General features: G+C 36.0%; 2 protein-coding genes across 2 annotated transcripts; one reads left to right on the top strand and one right to left on the bottom strand.

The window, feature by feature from the left end:
- Nucleotides 1–2,442: 2,442 nt before the first annotated feature.
- mnx1 (motor neuron and pancreas homeobox 1) lies at nucleotides 2,443–4,806 on the top strand. Its single transcript, XM_067401772.1, has 3 exons — nucleotides 2,443–2,938; nucleotides 4,163–4,323; nucleotides 4,525–4,806. The coding sequence occupies exons 1-3, from the start codon at nucleotides 2,443–2,445 to the stop codon at nucleotides 4,804–4,806; spliced, it is 939 nt and encodes a 312-aa protein (XP_067257873.1).
- A 1,354-nt stretch (nucleotides 4,807–6,160) lies between these two features.
- nom1 (nucleolar protein with MIF4G domain 1) lies at nucleotides 6,161–17,341 on the bottom strand. The gene is made up of 12 exons (XM_067400638.1): nucleotides 16,132–17,341; nucleotides 15,770–15,882; nucleotides 15,488–15,625; nucleotides 14,549–14,606; nucleotides 12,849–13,175; nucleotides 12,548–12,658; nucleotides 11,991–12,161; nucleotides 11,439–11,560; nucleotides 10,800–10,932; nucleotides 10,256–10,387; nucleotides 8,595–8,704; nucleotides 6,161–8,220 (listed from the first exon to the last, which is right to left on the bottom strand). Exons 1-12 carry the CDS (start codon nucleotides 17,092–17,094, stop codon nucleotides 8,043–8,045), a joined length of 2,556 nt encoding a protein of 851 aa, XP_067256739.1. The 5' UTR covers nucleotides 17,095–17,341; the 3' UTR covers nucleotides 6,161–8,042.
- Between the last annotated feature and the right edge of the window lie 1,002 nt (nucleotides 17,342–18,343).

The following is an 18,343-nucleotide window of genomic DNA, read 5'->3' as shown; positions in this document are numbered from 1 at the left end:
GCTTCATATTTCACTGCTGCTTTAATAGAAATATTCATGCGATGCCTTAATGAAATTAAACCTGGGAAGCAGACAAAGCGGTAAGACACAGAACGTTTAAACGTGTAGCGCTTAAAAACACAAGAACATTCGATTGGCAAGAATGCTGCAGACTTCAGACTGTCCATAAATTAATAATAAAATAAAAATAAATTCTAAATCACTTAAAATAATTTTCCCCGTCCAGCATCGCCGTAATATGACTGGGATATTTTATAGTGTGCATTGTAGTTGTTACCCATATTGTAAGCGATAACACGTGATACTTATGATTCTATATTTTCAGAAGTGGTCGGTCACTGTATCATCACGGCACCCTGTTATTCGTATCCTTTCGGCCCGTGACTTGTTGATTTCCCCTGAGCAAATAAACGCATGCGAGCAGTCTCGAGAGTGTGGTTAGCTGATGAATCGAGGAAAACTAATCCGCTTTATTGGTAGACAGGTTAAGGGCAACAGAGTGTCAATAATTCTCTCTCTGACCTCTTTCTCCATTAGCTTAAAGAGGCTTATAAGAGTAACAGACCCCACAATGCAGATCTCCCACATTCCTATCCCACCATGCACGTGCCCAGCTGCATGAAGAAATATGTAGCTAATTTACATTTTAAGAGTGCGAGATCCACCGTTTGCAGTAGGCTAGACATTAAAACATATAAGGTAGCCATAGACCCCATTTTTTCATGAGTAGCTATGCTTAATGTTAATATTTCTTTCCTTTAAATTTTCTCAAAATAACAAAGGTCTGATTTGACCATGCAGAATAAATACAAAATATAGGCTATCTAATGTACCAACATGTTACAATATTATCATTAGCGAGATGTGATAGTTTGATTATAATCTCCTGTTTTAGTATTTGTTTTGTATAGGCTATTTTTATTTAATATAAACTAACGTTGAAATAACTTACACTTTATCTTGTTGTGACGGATGCAAAGATGCTAAAATATGTCAACATCGAGAGCAGACTATAACATTATAATTTAACAGTTAATCACGTAATTAAGATGGTTTTAAGGGCGCTACATGTGACGCGGAAAAAGCAGTCACAAGGTTTTCAGTCAAAATGTGTTTCCATTGGCTAGTTAAAAATCCTCTTAAATTAAAATTATTTTGTGAATTTTATCCTCCAGAGTAAACTTTTAATAAATGTATATTTGTGTAGATCGTAGCTGTTTTGTAAACAAAAATGATCACAATAAAGATCAAACTGACAGGGGTCAAAAATATTCAAGGTCGATTTCAAATAGAAGTTTGAACTGTGTTCTCAGGACAAAGGTATTTTTCATATAGGTGGGGGGCAAGTTGTCATATGCGTTCTAAATATTATTAGGCTACATTTAATTTATTAAATTATTAAATGTATAATTTATTAAATATTAAATGGTCAAAACACTGCTTTGACCATTGCGTTACCTTTTACATTTTTTATTAGGCTAATTGTTTTATGTTTCATCATTGTTGTACTGTTTCAATCTTTGCTATATATATATATATATATATATATATATATATATATATATATATATATATATATATATATATATCATTGACTGTTCAGAAATATTCACTGGAGTACAAAAAAAATGTGACAAGGTGTGAGGACAGTCCTTCCACGAATTTGTTCTCTTAATTATTCAGAATTCAAAATATATTTAATATCATTTGCGTAAGCTATGGCACTTTGTAATTCATTCATATGATCAAATTAAAAACCAAACAAATGCCCATAGCCCTCCATGCGTAGGCTACACATGGTGGATAGTTGTCATTCTCTTTTTAAAACAAATAAATGTTATCTTTACAATTTTAGTTTAAATGAATTATCTACATCCGAGTGAACAGGATAGTTTAGCCATCTAATTAGACATCTTGGTTAATATTTTTGCATCGAAAACAATGATCATAACACCATTAAACTCTTTTTAAAAGATGCGATGAAAATGTTTCTGTTCTGCCTTAAGACGAGGATTTGATTTTAATCATTGCGTTTCGACGCTTTCTTAAAACAGTTACGTTTTTCCTCAATTCTGGACTTGATTATGTAAGCAAAATATATAAAGTATGTGCGTGTTATAGTCTAGCACACATATATTTTTTCCCCGTTTCTCACACACCCTTAACTTTCCACGAACGATACGAGGAAATTCATATCTTTCGAGGACTAGCTACTGGATTTCTACTAAGCGCACTGTGAACACGGTGAAATCACTGTCCAATCGGATATCCACAAGGATGACGTGATGACCAATCCACACCCTTTTGGGCAGCAGTTGACAAGTGGACTTCTGGCTTGCACACCTTGGCCAAGATCATAACTTTAAGGAGAGGAACGGTGACACTCGTGACAGCCCTGTAAAGTTGCGAACGACGCGTTAATCTGTTTGTGAGGTGGGCCCGATGGAGAAATCTAAAAACTTTCGGATCGACGCGCTTCTGGCTGTCGATCCACCAAAAGTGCAGACCTCGCCGCTGGCGCTGGTTACCTCCCTGCCCACCTCTTCCATATCATCTTCCTCCGAAAGTGTCCAGGCGTCAGAGTTGACCACGAACTCCGAAGCACTTCGGACCGCGACTCCATCTCCCCCCAGGATATCGTCTTGCGGGTTGATTCCCAAACCGGGTTTCTTAAACTCTCCACATTCGGGCATGGTCGGACTACATCCTCAGAGCAGCACCGGGATTCCTCCTCAGGCTCTCTACGGTCATCCAATGTACACATATTCAGCAGCAGCGCTCGGTCAGCACCCGGCGCTGTCGTACTCGTATCCGCATGGGTCGCACCATCATCATCCCAATGACCCCCTGAAACTCACCGCCAGCTCCTTTCAGCTCGATCACTGGCTGAGGGTGTCAACTGCGGGAATGATGCTGCCCAAAATGGCAGATTTCAATGGTGAGTCACATTTGAAATGCACGTGGCTAAATAGATAACGTATTAGGCTGTTATTATTAATTGTATTTTAGGCTATTCAAATTGTCTATGGCCATGTTGTGCTACGTATTTTATTCTGTAATTCATTATTTAGCTTTTATATTTTGAGCTTACAGAAAAAGGCTGTTTATTTTCAACAAGTCTTCAACTGCATGCTGTAATAAATAAAAATAATCATCCCCCGTAAATAGCCTACTGCCTTGAGACTTTGTTCAGGGCAGTGTTTCCCAAAAGCATCTTAAGCCTAAGTTGCTCTCCACTGGTTTCAATGGAGCTACGATCAACTTAAGCTTACGACGCTTTTGGGAAACGCTTCCCAGAGCAACGGATCACAGTAGCCTGATATAACAAGCGCGTGCAGGGTCAGTAAAGCTGTTCTTTGACTGAGACTGAACGAGCACTCTTTCAAAGAGGGGCTAAAATGGACAGATAATGGACAGAGGGAAAGTGGCGGACGAGTGTGAAAACCACAGCCTGCCAACTGTGTACACTGAAGACACTGTCTCTCTGTTCCGCTGCTCGTCTGCAGATTTTCTCAAACCTCTCCCAAACAAATCAGACAGGGTGGAAATGTTACCAGATGTACTGACAATGCCGTGGCACATAGAGGCTATGTGTGATTGGGAATTGCTCTGGGGGCTTTTGAGAATTTGAGCTTTTAACATTTCTTGCCGTGTGTTAAAAATCCACCGTGAGTATATAGTTCACAAATACTGCTGATTCAAATAAAACTATTGTGAAAAGCAGGGCCTACAGGTCCTCTGTCCGTGCCACACTCAAAAATAAATTATTCAACGGTTCAGTGCAGAAGCATGTGCATCAAATAACACAAGTTTTTTCTGCTTTTATAGCTTCTTTGGAGATTACGGAAATTGATGTTGATGTCTTGAAGATGCATTATAGTTTTGTAGACCACTTTTCGTTTTTGGGTTCTTAACAGCATCAGTTTGTAGGTGGTTTTCTTAAAAAAAAAAAAAAAAAGTAGGCTATAAAAATCTTTGCAGAACTTAAAAGGTTCTTTATAATATAGGCTATCTAAATCGTTTTGGTTCTAATTGGAATCTTTCAATTTTGTAATAATATTTCCAACATATAAACATTACAATTTATTTATTTATGTTGTGTTTTATGAAATATATGATTAAATGCCTATAGGCTAAAAATGTAATTTTTGTCATTTTGTAGGCCAGGCGCAGTCAAACTTGCTCGGGAAGTGCAGAAGACCCAGAACCGCGTTCACAAGCCAGCAGCTCCTTGAACTTGAGCATCAATTTAAGCTGAATAAATATCTATCTAGACCAAAACGCTTTGAAGTGGCCACATCACTAATGCTTACAGAGACACAGGTAAACCATCGGATTGTTGAATCCATCGCCTGGATAAATAGGCTACTTCTGCAGCCTAATGAAAAAAGTCTAAATTAATTTGTGGAAATGTAATACATTTTTTGATCAATAATAGCTAATAAAAAATAGAATTTAACATCATTAACGTCGAATAATGCCAAATTCGTTTACGAATGAGATGTGTCATGTTTTTATTTCCAGGTGAAAATCTGGTTTCAGAACAGGCGTATGAAATGGAAGCGCAGTAAAAAGGCAAAAGAACAAGCCGCCCAGGAGGCCGAGAAGCAGAAAGGTAAAGGAAACCAGGACAAAATGGACGGACTAGAGAAGGACTACCAGAAGGTAGATTCAGTGAAAAGTAACAGAATACGGGACTTCAGAGACAGTGACGACGAAGAAGGAGATAATTACATGCTGAATTCATCTGATTGTTCCTCCGACGATGAACGAGCCAACGCCAGTGATATAAGTCCACAACCATGAGACTTCTTTTACAAAAAACACCCATAAAACCGAAGTATGTGATATGCATGTTATCATCTTGCAGTCATTATGGAAATGCTGAGGCGGACGTCCACATGAGCTGTTTGTATTACTTTCAAACATTGACTGGATAGCTACTCCTGAAGGTAGACTGGTGATACGGTTGCAGAGCATGTGGTAAAATCGCATTTCATCAAGCAAAATAGATGACTAGGCCTATCACTATCAGAAATAATTAGTATCATTAATATGATCCTAATCGATAACCACTGCATATTAATTTCTGAACTCAAGTGGGATAAAGAATATCATCTACAACCAGAACCATATGTGATCTGTTTATTTTTCTACAATGTATTTATAACGAAATCGCTTTTAAAATGCATGTAAATTATTGTTTGCTTATCAGTTACGCTCTGTGAATAAAATTATTATTATTATTAATTTGTAATTTTGGAGGACCTTTTTCATTTGTAACTGTTGAACTCGTATATTCCATTACCCTGGACGAGGCTGGATGTGAAGCGGTCTCTGTTGTCAGTGGCACGGTCGGGTCATGGGAATCGCTGTTTATAGAGCTCTCATATCCGTGCAAATGTGCGAGTAAGCATACTCGAATATGGCGAAACATTTCTCACCACTGTAGCAATGGGCACCCAATAATGAACCTTTGAGACAAAGTCCATCCATCATCAGAGCACATCACTGGGGCTATTTTAGGTGTCTTTTATATTTATGTTAGACTTTAAGTGAAGTGAAATTAGACTGACCTTTCCGCTGATTTTAGACACTTCATGTTATATATATCCGGAAGTCTTTTTCTGTCATGTTCACAAAGTAATGTTGAAAATTAGCCTGTAGTATTAGCTAAAGACAGAGCGCTTGTACTTAGGAAGGACATGAAAAGAAAATGATAAAGAAAGAGAGTATGCTGGATTAGCCTACTCCACAGCAAGACTATTTTAATGGTCTTTTTAGCAATCTAATTGAGGTCTATTTCGCATAAGTGCATTTCCTCCTTTATTAATAACGACATGCTTTATTGGGTAATAAACCCAGAGATCCATCTGGTCTTTGCCAAGGAGCTTCTTCGAATCAATTAGAGGACATTTAAATATAATCACTACCCACTCCTATCAGTCCAGGGCCATGAGAACTATACTCAGGCACTGAATGTGATCTGAAATGCTTCTTGTTTTTCATTTAATAAGCCACATTCTCAGTGAAAAATAAGCTGTGTATTTTAATGAATAATTTCCCTGCAACAGACTCTTGTTACTCAAAAAATTCTGCTCTATAATGTGACTGCAGTGCATAGCAGAAACGAAAATCTGCCTAATCTTTATAACTTTGCTTTACCCTTGGGTCCTAAAAGGCTAGTAGAGTAGTGAAGCAAGAGGCCAACATTTTAAACCAGAAACAGGAAAGTAAAAAAAGAATGTTCAAATGTTGACATGGGATACAGATGGAGATATAACACATTATGATGGTTATGATAAGCTATGATTTAACCAAATAACTCTGAACAGGTAGCAGTCAATTTGAAACATTAGTTAGTGATTTAACCAATGCCTAATTTACCCTACTTGTACGTTTACCCAGCTGCATAAGAACAAAGAACTCAACCTTATCAGTGCCATTACCACCCTCTAACCATTGGGAAAGAAAACCACATACAAGTGAGCAGGGTGGGACACTTAGGCCTACATGAAGACCTGGATGAGACAGTTAAAGGTGAGACAAAACATGCAGGATAAATACGCATTAAATTAAATAAGCCACATAATATAAATTGTTAAATTATGCGCAGTGTAATTTGTTAGTAGTTGTCAATGCACGTGGCTGATGCACACGCTTGAATCTCCCATGGTCTTTCGCACAGGAACATGTAACATTCTCGCAAACAGTATTCTAAGTGGTGTTATCAGTTCAAAGACAACTTCGCTTCCTATAACCAGTTCAAACTAGGGTCAGTATCAACCTTCCTATGGTCTCACACAGACAGACAATAGCACACACTATTTACAGTCACCTGTGTGTATCTTAGTGGGCTGGACCCCCATTATACGCTTCTTCTCACATATGGTGACAATGTTGTCTTTGTCAAAGGGGGCCATCTGTAGGTAACCCTCCCTTTTCCAGCTCTATATCTGTGAGACAGACTGATGTGTCATCATTACAGGTACTAATGTGACAGTCTGTTTGATCTGACACCAGGGTATTTGATAAGGTTTAATTATTCAAATATAATTGTATAATTGTATAATTTGTAGATGCAAATGTGATGTTTCCTCTGCCTGACCCCAGATGATAGTTTCTCATCCCTGATCGCTCAATGCTGTGGATTGATGTCAGTAATGCCAATGTTGCTAATGAATTAACCATGGGCATCAAATGTAACGGCAGCCCTCTGCTATGTTAAGCTAGTCGGTCATGTTCAGAGCACTGCTGCATGTGCAGTTGCTCCCATATTTCAAATGAGGGAAACAATGCATGTTTGTGCTCTTTTCTAAAGGAAGTTAATACAGTATTGTTTACATGGGGTAGGCTATTCAACTCTTAAGAGTCACAGGCTGAATTTGTTAATATAACAATAATTTAATATTGAATGTTTTTGCGTACAGGGAATTAATAAGCATTAGAGGAATAAAAGTTATTCTCTTTTTCTGCTTGGGACATGACTCTGGCTTAAAAACAGCAAATTATTATAAAACAGGCCATTGTGATTTAACAACTAATTCTTTAACACATTCAAATTTCTGTTACATAAAATTGGTATTTTTTTTATTTTATTTTTTAATTATTTAAATTTTCTGCTGATATATTTTTCAAATCAAAGATCACTTTTCCCTTTCAATTAAATAAACATTACAGAAAGCCTGATTTACTATTAAAAGAGACATTTTAATAAGACCAAACATCTATGCATTTATGTATATGCTGATTATGTATATGCATATGCCAAATTTGAGATCTGTTTTTTTCAAATTAGAATCATGCATGTAATAAAAAACCTAGTGATAAACATCTTATATCAGCTGGCCACTAAGGTCTTTAAAACACAATACAAATTTTGTATTTATATATTTCACATATATTTATTTTTCTACAGAATGTCATTAATAGAAAATGCAATAGCATGTCAGTGATATGCATGTACATAAAGGCTTGCATATTGCCCTGCGTAGAAATGTTCTCTTTTTGAGTCTGATGCATTATGCACACATTTGTGTGCTCTATAGCTTGATTTTGGCGTCCCGGGCCTCCATGGCTTTGGTGGCAACCTCAGCTCTGTCCATGAGTACCTTGGCTTGCTCAGATGGTTCTTGTGTCTGAACGTTCCGGAGCAGAAAGTGACTGATGAAAAGCTTCAAGCCTTCCCTCAGCATTCCTAGCTTTGGAATTCCAGAGATCCTGGGACACAATGGTAGGAAGATATTGACACACTAGGCCACACAAAAGCCATTTTAGATCAACTCAGGCTGTCCTGCACATCTGTTGTTTGTTTTTATTTTTTATTTATTTTACTGAAATTAAAAAGTGTTTAAAAATTTGCACTCACAAATAAACAATCTAAGTTCATTTCTCTTTTAAAGTCCATTTACAATGCCATTATGAACAATGCCTCTGAAACAACACTAATGTCTAATTAGCGATGTCACACTTTTGCCTTTGATGATTAAAAAATATAGATTCATGCCTTTAATAAATCAGAAGCTCGCTAAGCACTGAGCATTATCAACAAGACTAATATTCTTTTTTTTTTTTGTAGTACAAACAACACTCACCTTCCAAATATATTCACAAGATCTTCTGGCTCGGTTTCATTAAGGAGTTTCGAGAGAATCTGCTTCAGGAATTTGACTCTGGTCTTATCTAGCTCACCAAACTCAATAGCCTTTTTTAAAGAAAAAAGAGAAAAAAAAAGAGACATTTTTTAAAATAAAGCCATTCTTTAACTAATGTAAGTGATTCATAAAGAGGATGAAGGACATTACACACACTATATAATATATATATATATATATATATATATATATATATATATATATATATATATATATATATATATATATATGTGTGTGTGTGTGTGTGTGTGTGTGTATAGGCATGTGACGGTATCACATTTTCATGTTGCGATAATTGCTGAAGCTTTTATCACGGTATACAATATTATCACGATATTGAAATGAGTTGCAAAAAAACAGTATAATAGATTTAAGAACTCTTTCTTTTAACAAAAGAACTCTGAACATTTAAATACAACACAATACACACACAAAAAGTAAAATCAAACAGATTAAACTGCAAAAGAATTACATATAAAGAACTTTAGCACTTTAATAAGGTCTCATTATTTAACGTTATTTAATGCATTAACTAAGATTAAGAATGAGCAAAAGCTACATTCGTTACAGAAGGGTTTTTTTTTTGTTAATGTTAGTTAAAAAATACAACTGATCATTGATAGTTTTAGCTCAGGTCCATTAAATAGTAGTTACAGCTTTTGATTTTAGTAACATTTAGTAACATTAACTAAAAAATTAACATTAACTAAGATTAATAAATGCTATTTAAAAATCTAATAAATGCTATAATAAAAGTATTTTTCATTGTCAGTTTGGTAATAATGAATTAACATGTTAATTAATGAAGCCGTATGTCTCGAAGTTTTACTGAACAATAACAAATAATCAGAAAAATCATTATAGGGCATAATGTCCATATTAAAATATAAAAAAAATTTAAGTATTAAATTCAAGTATTTGGTGCTGTATACAACATTACAAATACAAAAAAAAAGAAAGCAGCTGCTTTGTTTTACGGGGTTTCCAGGGTAACCGCTGCATTTTTGCTGTTCCATCAGTGCCCACTGCTGTCAGAGAGTGAATGTGCACTTTCATTCAGCATGTCTCCTTCACTCTTCCGCCATGTGCTTCTCATGCACTCTGGGTTTGTTTACATCTGATTGCACATGTCCCATTGACAGCATACAGTGGTGTTGTACATTTTATATGGTTCATGGGGAAAGTACTGTTAATGTAATATAAAATTTTGAATTATTTGTAATAAATAGGCCTAATTATTCACAGTATTTTAAGTACAATATCGTGCATATTCATTATCGTGATATATTACAGAATATCGTCACGTCTATATAAATATATATATATATATATATATATATATATATATATATATATATATATATATATATATATATATATATATATATATATAAAAATATACCTAAGAAGGTACATATATACACCTAAGAAGAAGGTTTTAGGACAACTTTGATGAAAGGTTTTGATCCACTTCAAATGTTGACTACTGTATATATTTTATATATATATATATATATATATATATATATATATATATATATATATATATATATATATATATATATATATATTGAAGAGGGGTGAACTTTACCAAATATTACCTTTAGAATGGAAAGAGAGAGACTCTTCCTGTGTAAAAGATGAGTGACCATCTGGACCAGGTTACTGAAAGACCTACTGGAAAGGTTTGACAGTTCTTTGAACTTATCCCACAGACTAAACTGAAAGGTCATCTAAAAAACAGAAGAGAAGCAAAGAGGGTTCACAAATGGATGTTATGTTTAATTGTAATTGACCTATAGAAAACATGCAGGTAACATGCAGCAGATATGGGTGTAGATTGACTCATATTATCAACATTATATAGATTTGTATATTGTATTAACTTATAACTGATCTTATATCTTATAGGAATATTACTTGTATTATTGCAATATAATATCAATAGCAATCTTAGCTAATTTAACTCTTACATCAAAGTAGTGAAAATCGAATCTGAATGTTCTTTGCTTAAGCATCAGTTTTGTGTTCACAAATTAGACATACAAAACACACACATGCAGCGAAACCAGTGACACCTAGTGAAAAAAGTGCACTCCTAACACACAGAGATATACAGTAAGAATCACTGCTTCTCCACTCTACCTGGAACCGCCGGTCATGTGAGCAAAGTTTCTCTGCCAGAACCGCATAGAATCTGTTGAACATTTTCTCTTGCAGGCAGCAGTCCATCAGAACATGAACAATTTCCCGCTCTTGCTGGTTTTTCAAGCCTAACCTGAGAGAAAAATCAGTCCACTCTTTGAATTGGGTAATTTATGGTTTATGAAATATTACATATATAATATGTAAAAACATTACAAATATAGTACATCACGTTTGAAATACACAGGAAGAAAACAGGTGGGTCTCCTAGCAAGTTTTATCTCCTAGGTGGGAGATTTATCTCTCTCAGGTGGGTCTCCTGGATATCAAGGATATCATTTCAGAAGATCTGTAACATTCTTCTTGTTCTTTTTTTTAACCTAACATAAAAAACATTGTCTTGCTAATAAAGCACATCTGTTAATCTTTAAAGATACTTTTAAAATAATTTTATACCATTTTTTCATAAGTAGGCCTGTAAAATAAAAAGTGTGTTTCATATCGATTCTGGGACTACATGACACTGTAAACAAAACGAGACCTGCAATTAAATTTGTCAATTGCTAAGTGTCCCAAAAGGGCAACATGGCCTATGTCACTGAAAATCAACGTGAAGAAACAGAAACAATGTTGACAAACCTTAAAAGTTTCTCAAAGGCATCCAAATAGTCTTCACTTGACATAAGCACACAGAAAATGTTCCTTCTGACATCAGTGTTCATTCTTTGTTTGCGTGCAAGTTCCAAAATCTTTGCGCTGAACTGCAAATTCATAAAAAGAAATAATCCATTTCAGATGACAATTCTTGCATGAACCTTGACTCTCATAAAGCCAAATATACTCAAAAGTGCCAGATTCTAGAAACAGAAATGACTATATTTGGAAACACATACAGCATTTGTTAATCTTTGTTCATGTTAATCTCAACATTTACTACTACATGTATAAAAAAAGTTGTATCTGTTATCATTAATTAATGCACTGTGAACCAACATGAACATTTTTATTAACTTAATGTTTTAAAAACATATTGCTCATTGTTAGTTTTTGTTATTTAATGCATTAACTGATGCTAACAAATGAGACCTTCTTGTAAAGTGTTGCTCTATATTTTTTATACATTTCGAACATTTCTAAATAAGCAAAAAACAAACAAACAAATACAACAACAACAAAAGAACATTCGCTTACTTGTTCCCCTTTGGTGGATGTGGTGGTTGTCTTGTTTCCATGGTCATCAATCATGGGTGCTCCACTCCATGAAGATCCCACAATCCACCAACGGCCAACACGCTCAGCTTCCAGAAGATTGTCTAGTGAGACTCTCAACTTCATATCACTGCCACTGGCACTGCTGTGAATCTATTAAGAGGGTCGTGTTAGTGCAAGAGCGCTCTGAAACCAAGTAACTGGCTACAATTCCACATTTCCGTGAAAATACTGTACAAAACTCAGATCAATGTGTGACCACAACAAAATATGGAGTTAGTCTGACCCCTAGTGGACATACTGAGAAGTTCATTTGGTACCAAAAAATTGCAAACATTTATTTTACTATTAAGGGTCAAATAAATTTAGGGCTGATAATAATGTGAACATTAACTAGTAATCCACTCTAAGCAATTTTTTCTTCGCAAGTCCACCTTATACATGTACCAATGTAAGTACTATCAACATTAATGTAAAGTAACATTAAAGTAAAGTAGAAAAATAATGTGATATTAAAGTAACATCAGTCATTTTCTCACCAAAGTCCTCTGCAGTTTTCTTAATTTCTCCAGAGGTTCAGGGTCATAACCCGGAATCTTCCTCATGTCATTGTTCTTCAGCGCCAGCATAGTCTCCAGCATAAACCGAATCTGACAAGCAAACCAACATAACAAATGTCTATTTGTAGAACTTGAGACCGACTGTAGCACAAGACCTCTCAACTGTCCTCATCCAGTCGCTCTGAATAAAAGTCATTTTATTTAATGATTACATGTAAATATAACATGATAATTTCTAAGCATCAGAAGACAGCTTCTTCACAGGACAACTGAGTCTTACCCTTGTTTGGTCCTGAAAACGCTCTCCTTCAGCGTTGGCTTTCCGCTGAGCCTCAGAGATCAGCTCTTTAAGAGCTAGCGGATCATCCTTTCTCAGAGCAAACCCAACATTCTTCAGCACCAGCAGAACTAGTTCTATATCCTTTGAGCTGAATCGTGTCACCAGCTTCTTCAGAATGTCAAACACTAGGACAGCATGAACCACGTGGAAGTTGTATAGGTGGCCAATTATGGACACCAAGTTGTCACATTCTTTGTCTGTAGCATCAAGTTGACTGTAGGTTTTATCAAACTGACGGACTACAGTCTCCAGAAAATGAGCTCCGACCTCAGAGAAAATGAAAGAGAAAGTGAGAAATTAGCCGGTGTCAAGCAAATCTACAAACTATGACAGAAATTCTTATAACAGTATTCCACTGAAAACGGCAGTGAGCAGAGGCGGACTTAACCAATAACTAAGTGGACGCTTAGAACCCCAGGGAATCAGAGGGCCCCATAAAAAAAAAAAACAGAAGCCTATAAATAATATATAACCTATTAATGTTCTATCATATTTTGTTTGATCAGGATATCACGATTAAAGTTTTAAAATTATTACATCTGCACGAATGCAGGGCCCACTATTATGGATAAGAGTGGACCAATCCCTTAATGCGGCACAGGTTTAGAGCTACAGTGAACACAAGCTTTGCTTTTGAAAATATTAAGATACATTTCTGTAGCTCTGACTAATTTTAAATTGTCATTCTGACACATTTCTGAAATGTGTCATACTGACATTACCTGAGTAGTTGAATTAAATATAGTAGAAAAACCCGCTCATTCAAGGGCATGCATTTTTTGCATGGGGGAGCAAAAAGTGCACAATTCAATTGAACCATAAAATTTGTCCTCTAACTTAAAGCTGTTAAAGTGAATGTATGAAGTAAAGTGTTTGCTGAAATAACCACAAGAATAACAACACTATAAGAGCGCACGGTTTATCCGTCAATCAGCTGTGCGTGTTCTTTACTATAGCAACAGTAGAGAGTACAATAACTGTATTTCACAGGCATGTTATAAAATGCCTGTTATTGCAGTAAATAAATAATGCTTTTAAGAATAATGCACTGAGATTTCAATCACCAGTGAATACACCAGAGAAAGAGAATAATGTTTTACCATTCAGTGAAGAAAAGTTGTTTAGTTGGGTGCATGATATTCTAGGGTAGTCTATCCATGTAAGCTTTGTATGATTGTTGATTATTTTATGCATCAATAAATTTCTTATACATTAATATGATAGCTATGCTAATTACATTACATTAAGATTTACAGTTTTTTCATAAATGTGTTCCATCCATATATTATTATTTGCTTTTTTAGTGAGTATCTGTGTGTATTAGTTAGTTCCAACTCACTTAAACTTGGGGTAAACTCTTAAAAAAAAAAAGTGTTCAGTGCTTGGATAGAGAGAGAGAGAGAGAGAGAGAGAGAGAGAGAGAGAGAGAGAGAGAGAGAGAGAGAGAGAGAGAGAGAGAGAGAGAAATTGGGGCTACAAAATAAACAGGACGCATTGTTGGTGTGTTAGTGCCCCATTCCTAGAATTGCTTAGGGCCCCCAAATCACTAAAGTGTGGACTAAATTGCCATGATGACAAGTGTATGAATCTGTAAGATGAAGTATTGAATATATAGTATAGAGTATAAGAGTATAAAATACCTCCAGGCCAACACTATGGTGGAGGACGCTGACAAGTAGGATGTGCTCCATAAGAAGCCTGGAAGAGAGAGTGTTAGTGTTAATAATCATAATGTACAGGTGTGTTGTTTTAAGGTCATATTTAATTTGAGTGTTTAAATTTATTTTTTTGGGGGGTGGTTGCAAGGGAGATGTTAGTGTGTTTGGGTGATCGCAAGGGTGTTGCCAGGGTGTTTTGGGTGATTGCCAGGTAGTTGCTATGTGGTTGGTAGGGTGTTCTGAGTGATTGCTAGGATGTTGCTGGATGGTTTCCAGGGTATTCTGTATGTTTGCTGGGACAGATTTTTTTTAGGAAAATCATCAGTTAGAAAAGATATAGTATAGTAAATGCTGGAATACACTTCACAACTTTTAAAATCATACAGGCATCATATACTTGCCGACTTTGTAAATGATTATAGAGAAAGACTAGGCATCATACATTAATCAACTGAGAATCACACACTATGATACTTTCACATTATTCAGAACACAATAACCTCAAACAGAAACATCCTCTGAACGGATTTTAATCATAGTATGAAGCTAAAAGAAAAAAGTCTGTGCCCATCTTCCACTACGCATTTGTCTACAAATCCATGATTTTGGACTGCTCAAAATCTGCAGACTGGCTCTGACTTTTAGCAACTAGCACTGATGTGTCTAGACTGCAAATTGGAGCAAAAATCAAGGAAAAAGTCATTTAGTAGATTCCAGCTTTAAATCAGAACAGTATGAAGATCTGACCCCTGACCCAGGTGGATGTAGCTTAAAAGCATTAGGGTTTTTAGTTTCAGAAGAAGATTATTATATTTAAATAGAACATCAGTATGTAGGCTTTCTCAAGTCAACATAATTAAATTAAACAACACAAATGATCAAAGACTGGGTAAAAAAAAAAAAAAAAAAGTATATGGTAACCTTTCAGGCATGAGAGCAGGTGTGACACAGGCAGCCAGCAGAATGTCGGTGAGCGTGTCGTTCATGTCCTTCCTGCTGCTGCTCATGTACAGCTCCTCCAACTGACTGCTGATAGACGCCATGTTGGGCTGACTCAATCTGCCAAGCAGAGGGCAGATTATTACACTGATCAACAACACGTTGGCTGAATTTCAAGTGGTTCACCAAAGACAGTATAAATTCTTAAAAACCAAGCCTCTTCAAATCGTGCTTTTATATAATCTTCCTTCCACGGCACCTTACCTGTTTATCAGACCTTTCACATGGCGTGTCAGTTTTTCCAGCTCGGCTTTACGTTTGCTGTCCACGGCTTCTCGTAGGTGAGGTGGAACATACTTGCCCAGTGTGGCAGGATTCTATAAGAAGAAAAAACAAAAGCCTCAAAACATACTTCTGATGAGCATGCAATAGACTGGGAGTAAAGAGTAACGACCAGTACACTAGAGCCGCTATAGTTGCTGTTGAGCTTGTGAATTATTGTGAAGCTGCTTTAAAATAATCTGTATTGTATTACCCCATTATAAATCAATGTGGCTTGACCAATAGGGGGAATAAGACTGAATTTAGACCTAAAGAACAATAATAAAAAATTTACAATGACATACTGGTTCCTGGCTTTCAGGTCTTTTTTGTTCCGATTCAACTTCCTCCTCTTGATCATTTTCGTCTGATGCATCTGTGTGATCTTCCTCTTCTTCATGTTCTTCCACATAATCTTCTATCTGTGTGTCGTCTTCTACGTCCTCCTCTTCTTCCTCCATGTGTGCGTCATCCTCTCCATCTTCTTCATCAGCGTCATCTTCATCCCCACTGTCATCTTTGTTCCCATCATCTGTCATTTGCTCGTCGCTGTCCTCTTCCAACTCATCAAAGTTATCCTTCGCTTTATCAGTGTCCATTTCTTCATCGCTCTCATACAGTCCTGTCGCAGATGCTCCAGGCTCAAGAATTCCTAAAATATAATCGAGTCCGTCGTTGGCGAATGACTGGGGCAGACTCTTTTTGTTCTTCCTTTTGTTCAGTCCAAGGCGTTTTTCCAATCTCTTTATTTCTTTGTCCTCCTCGATATTCGCCTCTAATAGAGACAGCTTTCTGCTCTCGTTCAAACTAGTTTTCTGTCTCGGCTTTGGCAGATGTTCGGAGAAGTGGACTTTCTTTTCAGTCGTCTCTTCTACACCATCTTTAATATTAATGTTGTCTTTATTTGTCTTCTGCTGTCTCTGAGCGGCATTTTTAAGATTTCCTGTCGGATTCACATCTGGTTCTTTGTGTGTGTATTCCTCATTCACAGTAGGAGTATTTTGCGCAGGTTCCTCGCTGGGCTTCGGATGTGACTTACTCATGTTGTGACTTTTCATCTTGGCTTTCTTTAACTTACGTTTCTCTTTGCGCAGCTCTTTTCTACTTTTCCTCTTAACGAAGGTTGCTCTTTGATTGTTTTCATCTTCATCGAAGCCGCCTTTGCTCTTTACAAAATTATTAACTGAATCCATAAATTTCTTAATATTCTCCTTGTGGAGTTGCCTTCCACCTTTCCCTTTGCGCTTCCTCTGCGCCTTTGGCTTCATTTTTTAAGTGAACTATATCTGACGGTGCATATAATCTTTATTTATTGTCAAAAGTTACGTGTTTACAAACGGAAAATCGCTAAATATCACATAAAAGAGTTATCGGAATGATAACACATGCAGAAGAAGCTGGAGGCAGCCATTGATGTTGTTTCTTCGTTAGACAACCACGATTTGCCAGTAGAGAAAACAAAATTGAGTGGCTTTATCGCCATCTACTGAGTTGGAGCGCACGAGCTGCCTAATCTTAAGACATTTATTCAGAGCCTGACATACTAATATTTGATTACATTACTCTAATTTTGAAAAACAAATTATTATTAAGAATTATTATTGATGTCATAGTACTGAGTTACATAGGATTAGGGTTGTGATTAGTGTTTAGTTTAGGGTTAGTTAGTTGCATGTAATTATTCATAATTTACTGTTATTACTATAGTAAGTATGTGTAACATGTATCAAGGACAGTGTAAAATTTGGTGTTACCTATTATTATTATTACTATTATTGACCCTTTGATAGACTGGGAGCCTGTCCAGGATGTCTCCCCATATGGTTTCTCTGCCTTCGGTCTAAGATGCTGGGATATGCTGCTGCACTCTTGTGATCCTACATTGGAGAAAAGGTATAATAGAGAATAGATGAATGATAGAAGGATGCATTGATGGATAGTTATTGGTAGTGGAAGTAATAGTACTGTAAAGGAAACAAGACTTAGTGCTAATTTGTGTAACTTTGTTTATGTACAGTGCACAAAATGAGTAGCTACACCACCTCTGAAACTTCTGAATGTCAGCATTACTCAGTTACTTAAAAGACATGTTAGGGTTCTTTAGACATGTTCCAGCAAGTCTGCTTAATCAATTACCAAAGAAGCATGTCAAAATTATTCAGGAAAATAAGATTTTCTTATCAAGGTGATAAAATGTTGTATAGCAAAAATTAGCACACCCTCCTAAAAGTTACTAAATAAAATGAAATCAACATTTTCTGGTGTAAGTTTAAGGCAGAGTTTGATCAACAGGTATGTTGAACCAAAACATTTAAAGTGAAGTAGTTTCTTGACAATTAAAAGTGTTATATAGCCCACTGAATCATTCTCAGACTTAATGCTGACAACAATGGAAGCACTTGGGAGAGAACTGACTTATTTCTTAGTGCAAAAGAGGACCGTGGTACAAGAGGATTACCAAATCATTGTTTTAAGTGTGAAAATATAGCAAAAGTAAAATTCAAAAACAACAGACTT

This window comes from Chanodichthys erythropterus, chromosome 11, assembly GCF_024489055.1.
Source record: "Chanodichthys erythropterus isolate Z2021 chromosome 11, ASM2448905v1, whole genome shotgun sequence".
Classification (NCBI taxonomy): domain Eukaryota; kingdom Metazoa; phylum Chordata; class Actinopteri; order Cypriniformes; family Xenocyprididae; genus Chanodichthys; species Chanodichthys erythropterus.
This window is presented reverse-complemented; position numbering and strand designations above follow the sequence as displayed.